Here is a 12,124-nt window from a genome sequence, read left to right on the forward strand (position 1 = left end):
TTCTCCCTTATCTATTTTACAAGTTACATCCTCAAAAAATTCCAGTAGAATAGTCAAGCACGATTTACCTTTTGTAATTCCATGTTGACTTTGTCTGATCCTGTCACTGTTTTCCAAGTGCTCTGCTATTACATCTTTTATAATGGACTCCAGCATTTTCCCCAATACAGATATCAGGCTTACCGGTCTGTAATTCACTGTTTTCTCTCTACCACCTTTTTTGAATAGTGGGGTAACATTAGCTACCCTCCAATCCATGGGTACTGTTCCAGATTTCATCGAATGTTTGAAGATGATCAGCAATGCATCTACTAATTCTAGGGCCACTTCCTTAAGCCTAGGATGTAGATTATCAGGCCCTGGGGATTTATCGGCCTTCAATCCCATCAATTTCCCTAACACCATTTCTCTACAAATACTGATTTCTTTCAGTTCCTCCCTTTCATCAAACCCTATGTTCCCCGACATCTCTGGGAGGTTATTTGTGTCCTCCTTTGTGAAGACAGAACCAAAATATGTATTTAATTGGTATGCCATTTCTTTGTTCCCCATTATAAATTCCCCTGATTCTGACTGCAAGGGACCTATGCTTGACTTCACCAATCTTTTTCTCTTCACATATCTATAAAAGCTTTTACAGTCAGTTTTTATGTTCCATGCAAGCTTACTCTCATATTCTATTTTCCCTTTCTTAATTAATCCCTTTGTCCTCCTTTGTTGAGTCCTGAACTGCTCCCAATCCTCAGGTTACTGCTTTTTCTGGCCAATTTATGTGTCCTCTCCTTGGATCTTATGCTATTCCTAATTTCCCTTGTTAGCCACGTTTAAGTCATCATTTTGTTTTATTTTTATGCCAAACTGGGATGAACAAATTCTGTAGTTCATCCATGCGGTCTTTGAATGTTTGCCATTGCCTATCCACCGTCAACCCTTTCAGTGACATTCCCCAATCAATCCTACCCAACTCGCGCATCAGACCATCATAGTTTCCTTTATTTAAATTTAGTACCCTAGTCTCTGAGTTGACTACTTCATTCTCCATCTTAACGAAGAATTCGATCATATCATGATCGCTCCGACCCAATGTTCATATGAACATTGGCTAAACCTCTCAAGTGCCTACCCTTGTGTGCTGTTAGTTGGTATGATTGCATTAGGATGAGGGTGAGTGTGAGGGGTGGCTAGTGAGATGGGGAAGTGATAATGTAGATAGAGAGGATTGGTTGGAGGTGCAAGGTAAGTTGGTGTGAATATGGATGTGCAGGAGGAGGGTAGGAATGGCAGAGTGATGGGAATGCGATGAGTGGCACAGCAGGATGAGGTTGAGTGTGGCTTTGCAGAAACGTTTCATGATCTACTGAGATCATTGAAAAGTTGGCACCACTGCAGCCAGGGACTCCTGACAACATCCCTGCTTGTGTCCCCCTGTGCAACGTGCAACCAGGCTGCGTTGATCTCCCAGGGAGATCTCTTCCACCCAAGGGAAGGGAAGAGAATCTCCCTGCATGCTCTGACTCCCTCGATAAGCATATGGAGGGAGTCATGGGAGAGCCTGGGTGCAGACTTGTGCCTTTGTGCAGTGCTTGTCAGTGTTTGCAGCACCTCAATGCTGCAGAACACTGACCGCACAAATGTCAAAATCAATTTGGCCGTGGTCCCTTTAAGAAAACCGGCTGATGACGTGTCATCAAATGACGTCATCAAACACGCTTCCCGTTAATTGGCCAGGAACCCTGCAGGGCGGGCTTAACAAGGTCAATATACGGAAAATAATTTTCAGAGAGCGGCTGCAGATGGGAAAAGGACCGGAAGCCGCCATCCAACTCTTCTGCCGCCATCTCGCCTCCGCAGGGAAACTCCAGCCCATAGAAAGGACAAATGTTCAAATAGTTGGGGGGTGGTAAAGGATCACAGGGAAGGTCCATACACTACAAAAGAATGAGAAGTAACTGAACAAAGAAAGAGGGGAAAAAGCTTTGGGTGCAGCAGATCTGAAATTAAAAACAACAAATGCAAGTCAGACATGATGGAGACATCAATTACGAGGAGAGAACTCTTGGCAGTTTTCCCACTGAATATTTTAAGCTGTTTCAATGATAAAAGCCAATGAAGTGTTTAGTTTTCAATGTGTATTCTCTGTAGATTGGAAAATAGATAGGTGCGGAGTATTAAAAACATTTTACCGTCAATATTTATTGTGAACATTTCAAGCAAAACAATAATTTTATTAAATTAAAGAACATTAAACTTAAATTCATTAATTGTACCTGATGTCCATTTTAGTCAGATTTGACGACACAAGTTATGTCAAATATGGCAGACAGTGGTGTCAAAATACATCCAAATTAATTTACTTGACCAAATTATACATGCCCTAGAGAAGCTAATGGTTGCTCTAATGTAATTTTAAAATTTATCGTCACTACAATATAAACACCATGAAGCACAGAACATTTTACATTCTATTTAGCACCTTTGCTGTACACAAGAAGGAAAATTGATAATACACAAACTCAATGAATGGCGTTGAAATAGCTAAAGACACAGCTGTGAGGCTTCGGAGTCTTTATGATTTGACACTAAACATGTCTAACCAACTTAGAGCAGAAATCAGCAATGTCAAACAATCTTGAGTCATATAGTCAAAACAGTAGAATGTAAGTCAGATTGTAGTGATCAAACTTCATACTACTCCAGTCAGAAAACATCTTGAATATTGGTCCTGATATTTACAAGGGGCCATGAAGAGAGCCGGGGTGGCAGTGGTGAGGGCATGGATTTCCAGGTGGTAAATCCAGAAGTAAGGGTTTCCCAGATGTCCTGCTGAAGTTAACAGGAGATCAGGGGGGAGAAATCATGGGAGAGATCCCGGGTGCGGGAGATCGAAGTCGAGCTGCTCAGATGCAGGTTGGAGGAGGGAGATTGTGGAGGTCCAGTAGGGAGATGAGATGGTTGGCCAATCGCCAGATCTACAAAGAGATTTGCTTGTTGGGCCTGGAGGCAACACTCCTGCTCCTCCTGGCCCACAAATGCACTTACCTTATGGATCTGGCCCTTCTCTCCTCCTTTTACCTGCCAGGTTTCCCAAGCCCTGGGAAACCCGGCCGACATTGGTTAAAAATAAAATCATGTTAAAGTAAAAAGTAAATGGGGAACGTTACTTAAAAATTAAATTTTGGGAGTAGAACTAGGGTTACAGGTTCAAACTGGTAAAAGGTCATTTTTGGACTGATATCTTCCTCATGCAATGAGTCAGCGATATGTAGAATAGACTTCCAGAGAGAAAGACGAAGGCAAAAACCCTGGAATCATTTAAGAAACAAATAGATGCTACAATGGAGGGACTTCAGGGTCTTTCTGGATGGATGAATGAAATTGAGTTGAATCCTTCCTCATCTGTAATTCGTTTGTGAATCTTCTGAAAAAAAGTTGACAAGTAACTAAGAATTCTCAGTTTAAATATATGCAGGTTAGTTCATGCTGGTTACTTTTACCATCTTATCTTATATTAAAACAGATTTTGATGTCACTTACCAGTAAGGAATTGATAGCTTATGCCAAGGCAGGTGCTGTGACTGAAGAAGTTCTAACAGCAATAAGGACTGTCTTGGCATTTAATGGACAACAGAAAGCACTAGCAAAGTAAGTTTCATTCTGAGCCTTTGCTAAAGGTTAAGCACACCACAGAAGCAGTCAGATCATTCACTGGGGTCTGTCAGTGGCTGATTACAGGTCACCTGTCAATCAATCCATAGAACCTGCTCTTGGCAGGATGATCAATGCTAGAAGAAGTAGCGAAGTACACGGGAGAAACTTGAAACATTGAAAAAAAACTCAAGACAAGGAGGATTTTAAAGACATTTCTAGTGTAATTCTATGTTGTGAATAGTTGAGAGATGATTGCAGAAGCAATGACCTGGGAGAATGTAAATATATATTTCAACAGAAGATGAACATGGAACTGGAGTATGAATTGTTTTGACAATTAATTAGATGCAGCACTGTGTTATGGTGGAATGTAAAAGTGTTAAGAATCTCAAACACAAACCTAGCCCGCCTTAAACCCGCCCACTTCCAGTTTTAACGGAGGTGGGACGAGGGGGCGAGCAATCAATGCGCTCCCAGGAGGCGAGTCGCTTATTTAAATATTTTAATGAGTCTGCATGCCTCAGATTTTATCTCCATTTTAAATTTCATCCCAGCCGGTCGGGTTTCCTGGGTCTCGGGAAACCTGGGAGCTAAAGAGAGGTGAGGACAGCTGCATGGAAGATGTAAGTGCATTTCCAGCACTGCATGTGGGCCAGGAGAAGCAGCAGTGCTTCTTCCCAGCCCCCAGAGCTAACTTGCTTCCCTCCCCATGATCAGACCCCCTCCCTCCCCGCGATTGGAAAACCACCACCCCCACCCCCCCCACCACAATATCACCAAGCCCTCCACAAATAAACTCTAAAGCCTGCACATCTGCCAATGCACTTTATTATGGTTATGTTTATGTTAATATACTACAAGCCAAATGTATGTTGAATGTTTAAATGTCTTAATCCAAATGTACACTCTCGGGAGCTGCAAGCCTACATTTCGTTGTACTGCACTTGTGCACTAACAATGACAATAAAAGTTGATTTGATTTTGATTTGATTTGATTTGATCACCGACCACTCCCACGACCACCCCGAACCCCTATCTCTGCCCCAATCTGTCTTCGAGCTCCCGCAAACACCCCCGACCCTACAAACCATGCTATATCCACCCCGTCACCCCCACCCCCTCGCGATCTCTACAGTAGGGGTACAGTAGTATCGTGGTTATGTTACTGGACTAGTAATCCAGAGGCCTGGACTAATGATCCATAGACATGAGTTCAAATCTCACCACGGCAGCTGGGGAGTTTAAATTCAGTTAATTAAAGAAATCTGGAATAAAAAATCTAATGTCAGTAATGAGTGACCATGAAACTACCAGAATGTTATAAAAACACATCTGGTTCACTGATGTCCTTTAGAAAAGGAAATCTGCCATCCTACCCAGTCTGGCGTATATGTCATTCCAGACCCACAGCAAGTCGGTTGGCTCTTAACTGCCCTTTGAAATGGCCTAGCAAGTGGGTTTGATACAACAAAAGAGAGTCTAAACACTGCCCCTTGACATTCAACGGCATTATCATCGCCGAATCCCCCACCAACAATATCCTGGGGGTCACCATTGACCAAAAAACTTAACTGGAACAGCCACATAAATACTGTGGCTACAAGAGCAGGTCAGAGGCTGGGTATTCTGTGGCGAGTGTCTCACCTCCTGACTCCCCAAAGCCTTTCCACCATCTACAAGGCACAAGTAAGGAGTGTGATGGAATACGCTCCACTTGCCTGGATGAGTGCAGCTCCAAAAACACTCACGAAGCTCGACATCATCCAGGACAAAGCTGCCCACTTGATTGGCACCCCATCCACCACCTTAAACATTCACTCCCTCCACCACTTGTGCACCGTGGCTGCAGTGCGTACCATCTACAAGATGCACTGCAGCAACTCACCAAGGCCTGTTCGACAGCGCTTCCCAAACCTGCCACCTCTACCACCTAGAAGGACAAGAGCAGCAAGCGCATGGGGACACCATCACCTCCAAGTTCCCCTCCAAGTCACACACCATCCTGACTTGGAAATATATCGCCGTTCCTTCATAGTTGTTGGGTCAAAATCCTGGAACTCCCTCCCCAATAGCACTGGCTTGCCACCACCTTCTCAAGGGCAATTAGGGATGGGCAATAAATATTGGCCTTGCCAGCGACGCCCACATCCCTAAACAAATTTTAAAAAATATAAATATCCTACCTGCTTCTGGGCTGCGGCCTCTTCTGCAGCATTCCCTGCCTGGCAGGTGGCCAAGCCTATCACTCAGGCTGGCTTTCGGGCGGGGATCCTGTTAAAAAAAACACACATGCTGTGGGGTTAAAACTCTACCACCCCCACCGCCGCCCCCCTCCCCGCCCAGATGAAAATCCTGTCTTAGTGAAGATCGGGGCCTATGACTGTGATGATGACATGTAGCACACAAGTACTCAGCTTCTCACTCCGAGGATTTTGCTCAGATGATCAACAGTCTTGGACCTTTTCCCTGTGTTAGTGGTCTTAAGATAGTTGACAAAAGGAAAGAAGGCATTTTTAAGCCCTTTAGTAGACAACCATAGGATATAACTGGCCACAGAGTCATAACACTGCTATTACTAGCTGCCAACTAAATCTACCTGTGGCAACTCTGAGCTTCAGTGTGGTGCGGTTAAATGAAAACTGAACAAAAGGTGTGTAGATACATGATCTATGTCAGAAAAATGCACTGTCACATTTTATAGCTTTAATAAACAGGGATAGAATTTTAATGATTTATGTCCTGGAAACACACCACAGTTATTGTAATTATTCATTATTTCTAATTATTTCAGATATGACGTCAACCTAAAGCATGCCAAAGAGATTGGAATAAAGAAAGCTGTCACCACACATATATCAATAGGTCTTGCAAAGTTTTTAATTTTTGGTACCTATGCTCTTGCTTTTTGGTATGGGTCAAAGCTGGTTGTTGATGAGCCTGAAAATTATTCTATTGGACGAGTTTTGACTGTGAGTATGGTATTTTGATAGTTAAATTACTATTAAAGAAAGACTTGCATTTATATAGCGCCTTTCACGACCACCAGACGTCTCAAAGCGTTTTATAGCCAATGAAGTACTTTTGAAGTGGAGTCACTATTGTAATGTGGGAAAAGTGGCGGCCAATTTGCGTTCAGCAAGGTCCCACAAACAGCAATGTGATAATGACCAGATAATCTGTTTTTGTTAGGACACCAGAGATAACTCCCCTGCTCTTCTTCGAAAAAGTGCCATGGGAATATCAGTCTAGCTTTATGTGCTCAAGTCCCTGGTGTGGGACTTGAACCCACAAACAATTCTAACTCAGAAGCGAATGTGCTACCAACTGAGCCACAACGGACAGCATTACTATTTTGCTGAACACAAGATTAGGGCTGGAGTTTTATACTTGTACACTTCACAATCTGTGTCTTTCCCCCCATTTATTTTAATGGTCAGGAGAATTGCAGGCTGATGAGCACAGAGGTAGAAAACCCCAGCCTCGATGCTTATATATTTGTAAAACAAATTGTTAACCATTGATAACAACTAGAAAATAGCAGCAGATTCTATTGAAACCAGACTATACTAACTTCCTCTCATCCATTCATTGCCCCCACCCACGAACTGCTGGCTCATTACCCATCTTTATACTGTTTGCATACTCGTGCATTGCACTGCCTCATGGACAAAACAAAAAAAATTAATGTCACTTTCTTTTCATGTAACTGTGTCTCTGCTTGCCTTATTCTATCTAATTCTTTAGGTCCGATTTTAATTCCAGTTGGGAAGTCAACAGGAGCAGATCTCATTCCTGTCCGGCAGTTTGAGTCGCTGGGGGCTAAATTGGATAAGGCCTGAAAACGATCTGCCCCCACCCATTGAAAGTAATACAAGCAGCATGCAAAATTCATGCTGCCTGCTTATTAATATGAATGCAGCGCTGAGCCCAGCGCTAAGTGCGTTACTGGCTGGCTCAGTGCTCAACAGGGGACCCAATATTGTGGGAAGTCTGCTCTGTATTTAAAGGTTGCCTGCAGAGTGAAAGGCTGTCTGCACTTCTTAAAGGGGAGGTGCTTTGTGAGAGAAGTACCTCATTGTGACTGGAGTTGGAAGTTAGCAATGTCTCAACAGGGCTGAGAAAGGGGCACCTCAGTTGTCTGATGCAGCACTACATGCCTTGGTGGAGGGGGTCTATAGGAGGAGACAGGTCCTCTACCCGTAGGTTGCCTCTTCACATGCCATATCCCACCAACTGAACCACTAATCTCACACACTGCTCAATGCACCACAGCCCCATCACTCACCTACCAACAATCTCCTGCAATCACAACTTATACTTCACAATCATAGCTTCACGTCACCAACACACTTAACACTGTTGCAAGCCTCAAAACCACATCTCACACCTTGCACTCACTATTCATCCATGACAGGCATATCACCCAAACACCACACAATTCCCTTTTTCTTGCAGGCCAAGGTGGCTCACAACCAGTGGGAGCAGGAACAAACAGGTGGGGAGCAAGCACGGCTGCAGTACTTGACCCAGCTGGAGTAGACAGTTCTGGAGGTGATTGGAGGGGCCATCACTGAGGCCGTGGTGACTGGCGAGGCTGAAAACATTAATGACGACGGTATGCTCATACCTAATCCTTCTTCTCACATCCCCTTTACCCCCTCACCCCACAATCCCTTCTCACTTACAAGCTGCTGATGATTTAAGCATGCATATCTTGCTTTCCCCTCACCACAACCTGGCCCATGTGCCTTTCCCCTTTCAGATACCCAAGAACTGCCACCAGCCCAGCCTGTGCAGCAAGAAGTAGAGGAGGAGATGATGGAGAAGAAGAGACACCATCACTCAATCTGACACACCCAGGCACCAGCTCAGAAAATGGTACTGAGTGTACTTTAGAGGGTAGTATAGAGGTGGTATCTTCACATGGTGAGTCAGCAGGTCCAAGTGGGCTGCAGCCGGGCCAGGGGTAAAGGGTAACTCGGGTGCCAACTACCTGGAGGGTGAGGTTGCACATGAGTTCTGCTGCAGAGAAGTTGGATGAGGACTTTGATGGGGTGGCATTCAGAACAAGGGTGATGGGCATGCACACAGAAATGCTTGGTGCAATGGCAAGCCTGCCAGAGAGCCTCTTGTCACTGTCAAGGTGCCTGGAGGAGTCTGGCTCCAAGACTACAGGGGGCTTTGCACGGAGCTTAGAGCCCATGATTTCCAGGATGGAAGTGATGGGCAACTCCATTAGAACACTTGTGGACACAACCATGATGTTGAGTGTGATGGACGATGTCTCAGCTTCCATTGCAGCACAAGCGGAAGTGACCAAACGTCTGAGTGCTGCAGTGGAAACTCACACTTCTGTAATGCAGGCTCAGCTTGCTGCCACAAAAGCTCAGACTGCTGCCATCATGCTGGGTTTACAAGTGTGGAAAAGCATTTGCAGGGTGTCACAGCAGTCCAACAAACTGTTCTCCAACAGATGGCTAGGAATGCTGAGGTGCTGCCCCGGGGGAGTGGCAGTGGCTCTGTGGAGGATGAATCTGCTGTCCTCTGTCAGGAATACAGGGGCTGATTTTCTCACTGGAGGTGAGATGGAGGCAGGTTTTGGTTTGGTTGGGTTTGAAACCCAACCCACTGATAGTTCTCAAAAAATTACGATTTTCCCATGATTAGCCACTTGACTTCAGAGGTGTGGGATGCCTTTGGTCAATTAGTGTTTTGGGACTGAAACTCGCCTCTGCTGACATCACTTTCCCAGTCTGATTTTATGGCTTCTTGTTGCCTTGGCTCATTCCACAGGATTTCTGCCTATGCTACACCACCTGCAACATATTCTGAGAAACCACTACGTCCAAATCCAAGGCAAGGGCCTCCCCGAGGCTCTTGGATGAGGCGCTGCAAATGTTGTTTCAGGGGTGAGAGCTAGCAGGGGGGTGCTCTTATACTCATCTGGGAGGAGGAGGCTTCCCAAAGAAACCAAGGCTGTGTGGGTACAGCAGGCAAGGGATATTAACTCCAGATCTGTGTGCAGATTTGGAGAATGTTTTTGTGTATTGATGAAATGCCATCCCTGTTGGAAAGCATTAAAATGATTTGATGCCAAAATGTTGGCGTTATGGCATCTGTTCTTTCGCCTTAGGCAGCTCCACATTGCGGGCCCCGCCACACTTGCATTATCAGGTTGGTGGCCTGAGTGAAAGGAGGCCAGAGAGTCATATCCATTGTCAATGATGTCTTAGGATGGAGCCAAGGACATGTGCCAACTTGGGCAACCTATACAAATCTGGCCAGGATAAGTTCATCCCTTGCATCATGGGCAGCCATGTGCTCGTGTGCTGCCGCTGCTGCTGGTCGATACACCGGCGCTCTGACCTCCTTCTGCTCCTCCTCCTCCTCCAGATCCTCCTCCTCCTCCAGATCCTCCTCCTCCTCATCCTCATCGGAGGAGGGCTGGAACTGAGCCACTTGCTCATCAGGAAGCTGCAAGCCACAACGCTGTGCGATATTGTGCAGTGCAAAGCAGACCACGACCATTCTGAAGACCTTGTATGGTATATACTGCAGGGCTCCACCTGATCAGTCAAGGCAACAGAAGTGCATCTTCAACAACCCAATGGTTTGCTCGATGATGGACCTGGTCAAAGTGTGGCTGGCATTCTGCCTCGTTAGTTGGCCTCCTGATCGGCGTCATTAGCCAATTCTTCAGGGGGTAGCCTTTGTCACCAAGGAGCCATCCATTAAGTTGGTTTGGCGGATTGAAGAGCGGAGGAATACTAGAGTGCCGCAGGATGAAAGAGTCATGGCAACTACCACGGAGCTTGGCACAAACATGCAAGAACTCCTTCTTGTGGTTTCACACCAGCTGTACCTTGAGGGAGTGGAAGCCCTTTTGGTTGACAAAGATAGCTGGTTTGTGATGGGGTGCCCTAAGGGCCACATGTGTGCAGTCTATGATGCCCTGCACCATTGTCATGCCTGCCATATTTGCAAAGCCAACTGAACGCGCGGTTACACTTGCTTGATCCCTTGAGAACTGGATGTAATTCTGGGCCTTAGCAAAAAGGGCATCGGTAACCTGCATGATGCAACTGTGGGCGGCCAACTGGAAGATGCTGCTGATGTCTGCTGATGATCCCTGGAAGGAGCCTGAGGCAAAGAAGTTGAGTGCGGTGGTGACTTTGACAGCCACTGGTAAGGGGTGTCCACCCGTTCCTCTGGGCACCAGGTCTTGCTGCAGCAGTCCGCAGATCTCTCGGACAACCTCTCGCGAAAGTCTCAGCCTCCTTTGGCACTGTTACTCACTCATGTTGAGGTAGCTAATCCTCTGTCTGTAAACCCTCTGTCAGGGGTATCTCCTGTGGCGAGGTGCCTCGATGTGCTGGTGCCTTCTGCCCTCTGCAGCATCAGATGGCTGAGCAGGAGGTTGGGGCTCCTGCTGCTGTTGCTGCTGAACTGCCTGGTTCTGCTACTGCCGTGGATGCTCCTCATCCGAATCTGAGGTCCATGGAGAAAGAAAACGAATGGTTCCCATGCTGCTTGCCAATGCCTCTGTTGGGGAAGCGCTCATTGCAAGCGGGGAGAGGGTCTTCCAAGGAGGTCCCACAGTTGATAGATTCAAGCTGCAGCACCTCCGACTTTGGAAGGCCTTCTAAAAGTGCTCAAAGACCTTTTAAAGCAAAGTTCTGGCACCTGCAAGTAATCCTTGATGAAACAAATGATGTATTGTTGGACCTGCGGCTGTGAGGAGACCACCCACGAGTCAACCCACCAGGTTTAGCTGGCATGGTTTAGGAGGGTTGTGGGACACGCCAAAATGCTCAAAAAATCACGAGGGCCTCTCAAAATAGGCTTAGAGAGGCCCTTAATGAGCATTTAATGATGTTAACTAGCGCTATGGCCAGCTGGAGGCGGGACCGTTTCCCGACCTCCAAAACCGGCACTGGCAAAATCCCTTGGAGGCAGGTTTTGGTCTCACCCTCATTGTTTCTGATTTTCCCACCTCCAAACCTGCCTCCTCCGATGTCTGAAAATCACCCCCACAGCATTCGTACGTCCACCACTGCCACTCCGCCAGTGCCCTTTCTGTTGCCTGTCAGCCAGCCAGCCCAGACTGCTGCCGCCCATACTGAGGTGGTGTAGTCTACAGCCGGGCGTTCCAGGCCCAGAGCTGCTCCAGGTCATCCTCCAAGGCCATCTGAAGTCTCCCCCATGGAAAGTCAGCAGCCTTCCACCAGCCATGCTGCAGCCACTGGGGTAGCACTGCATAGGAGCACCAGAATAGGCAAAGGCCCACGAAAGACAGACACTAAAGGAATGCACAAGGGTGATTAGTTCACTTTGTAATGTTATATTGGAATTAATCATTTATAAATTATTTTGATGTCTGTATGCCTCTGGATATGTGTGTTTTGCACAATGTTCTCTATTGAAACTCTGTCCAATTTTGTCGATGCTGGAAGTTTCTTTTATTGTCAACTAGATT

General features: G+C 46.1%; 1 protein-coding gene across 1 annotated transcript in view; it reads left to right on the forward strand.

Annotated features, from left to right (window-relative positions):
• The window catches only part of abcb5 (ATP-binding cassette, sub-family B (MDR/TAP), member 5), a 211,491-nt gene that overhangs the window by 50,824 nt on the left and 148,543 nt on the right, over positions 1-12,124 (forward strand). Inside the window, exons 6-7 of the mRNA XM_085989371.1 lie at positions 3,518-3,642; positions 6,440-6,617. Of these exons, the coding sequence (XP_085845497.1) occupies positions 3,518-3,642; positions 6,440-6,617 (303 nt within the window). The remainder of the gene's footprint in view (positions 1-3,517; positions 3,643-6,439; positions 6,618-12,124) is intronic.

The sequence above is a fragment of the Somniosus microcephalus genome, chromosome 5 (assembly GCF_052327205.1).
Source record: "Somniosus microcephalus isolate GS21.2 chromosome 5, FLI_Smic_1.0, whole genome shotgun sequence".
Classification (NCBI taxonomy): domain Eukaryota; kingdom Metazoa; phylum Chordata; class Chondrichthyes; order Squaliformes; family Somniosidae; genus Somniosus; species Somniosus microcephalus.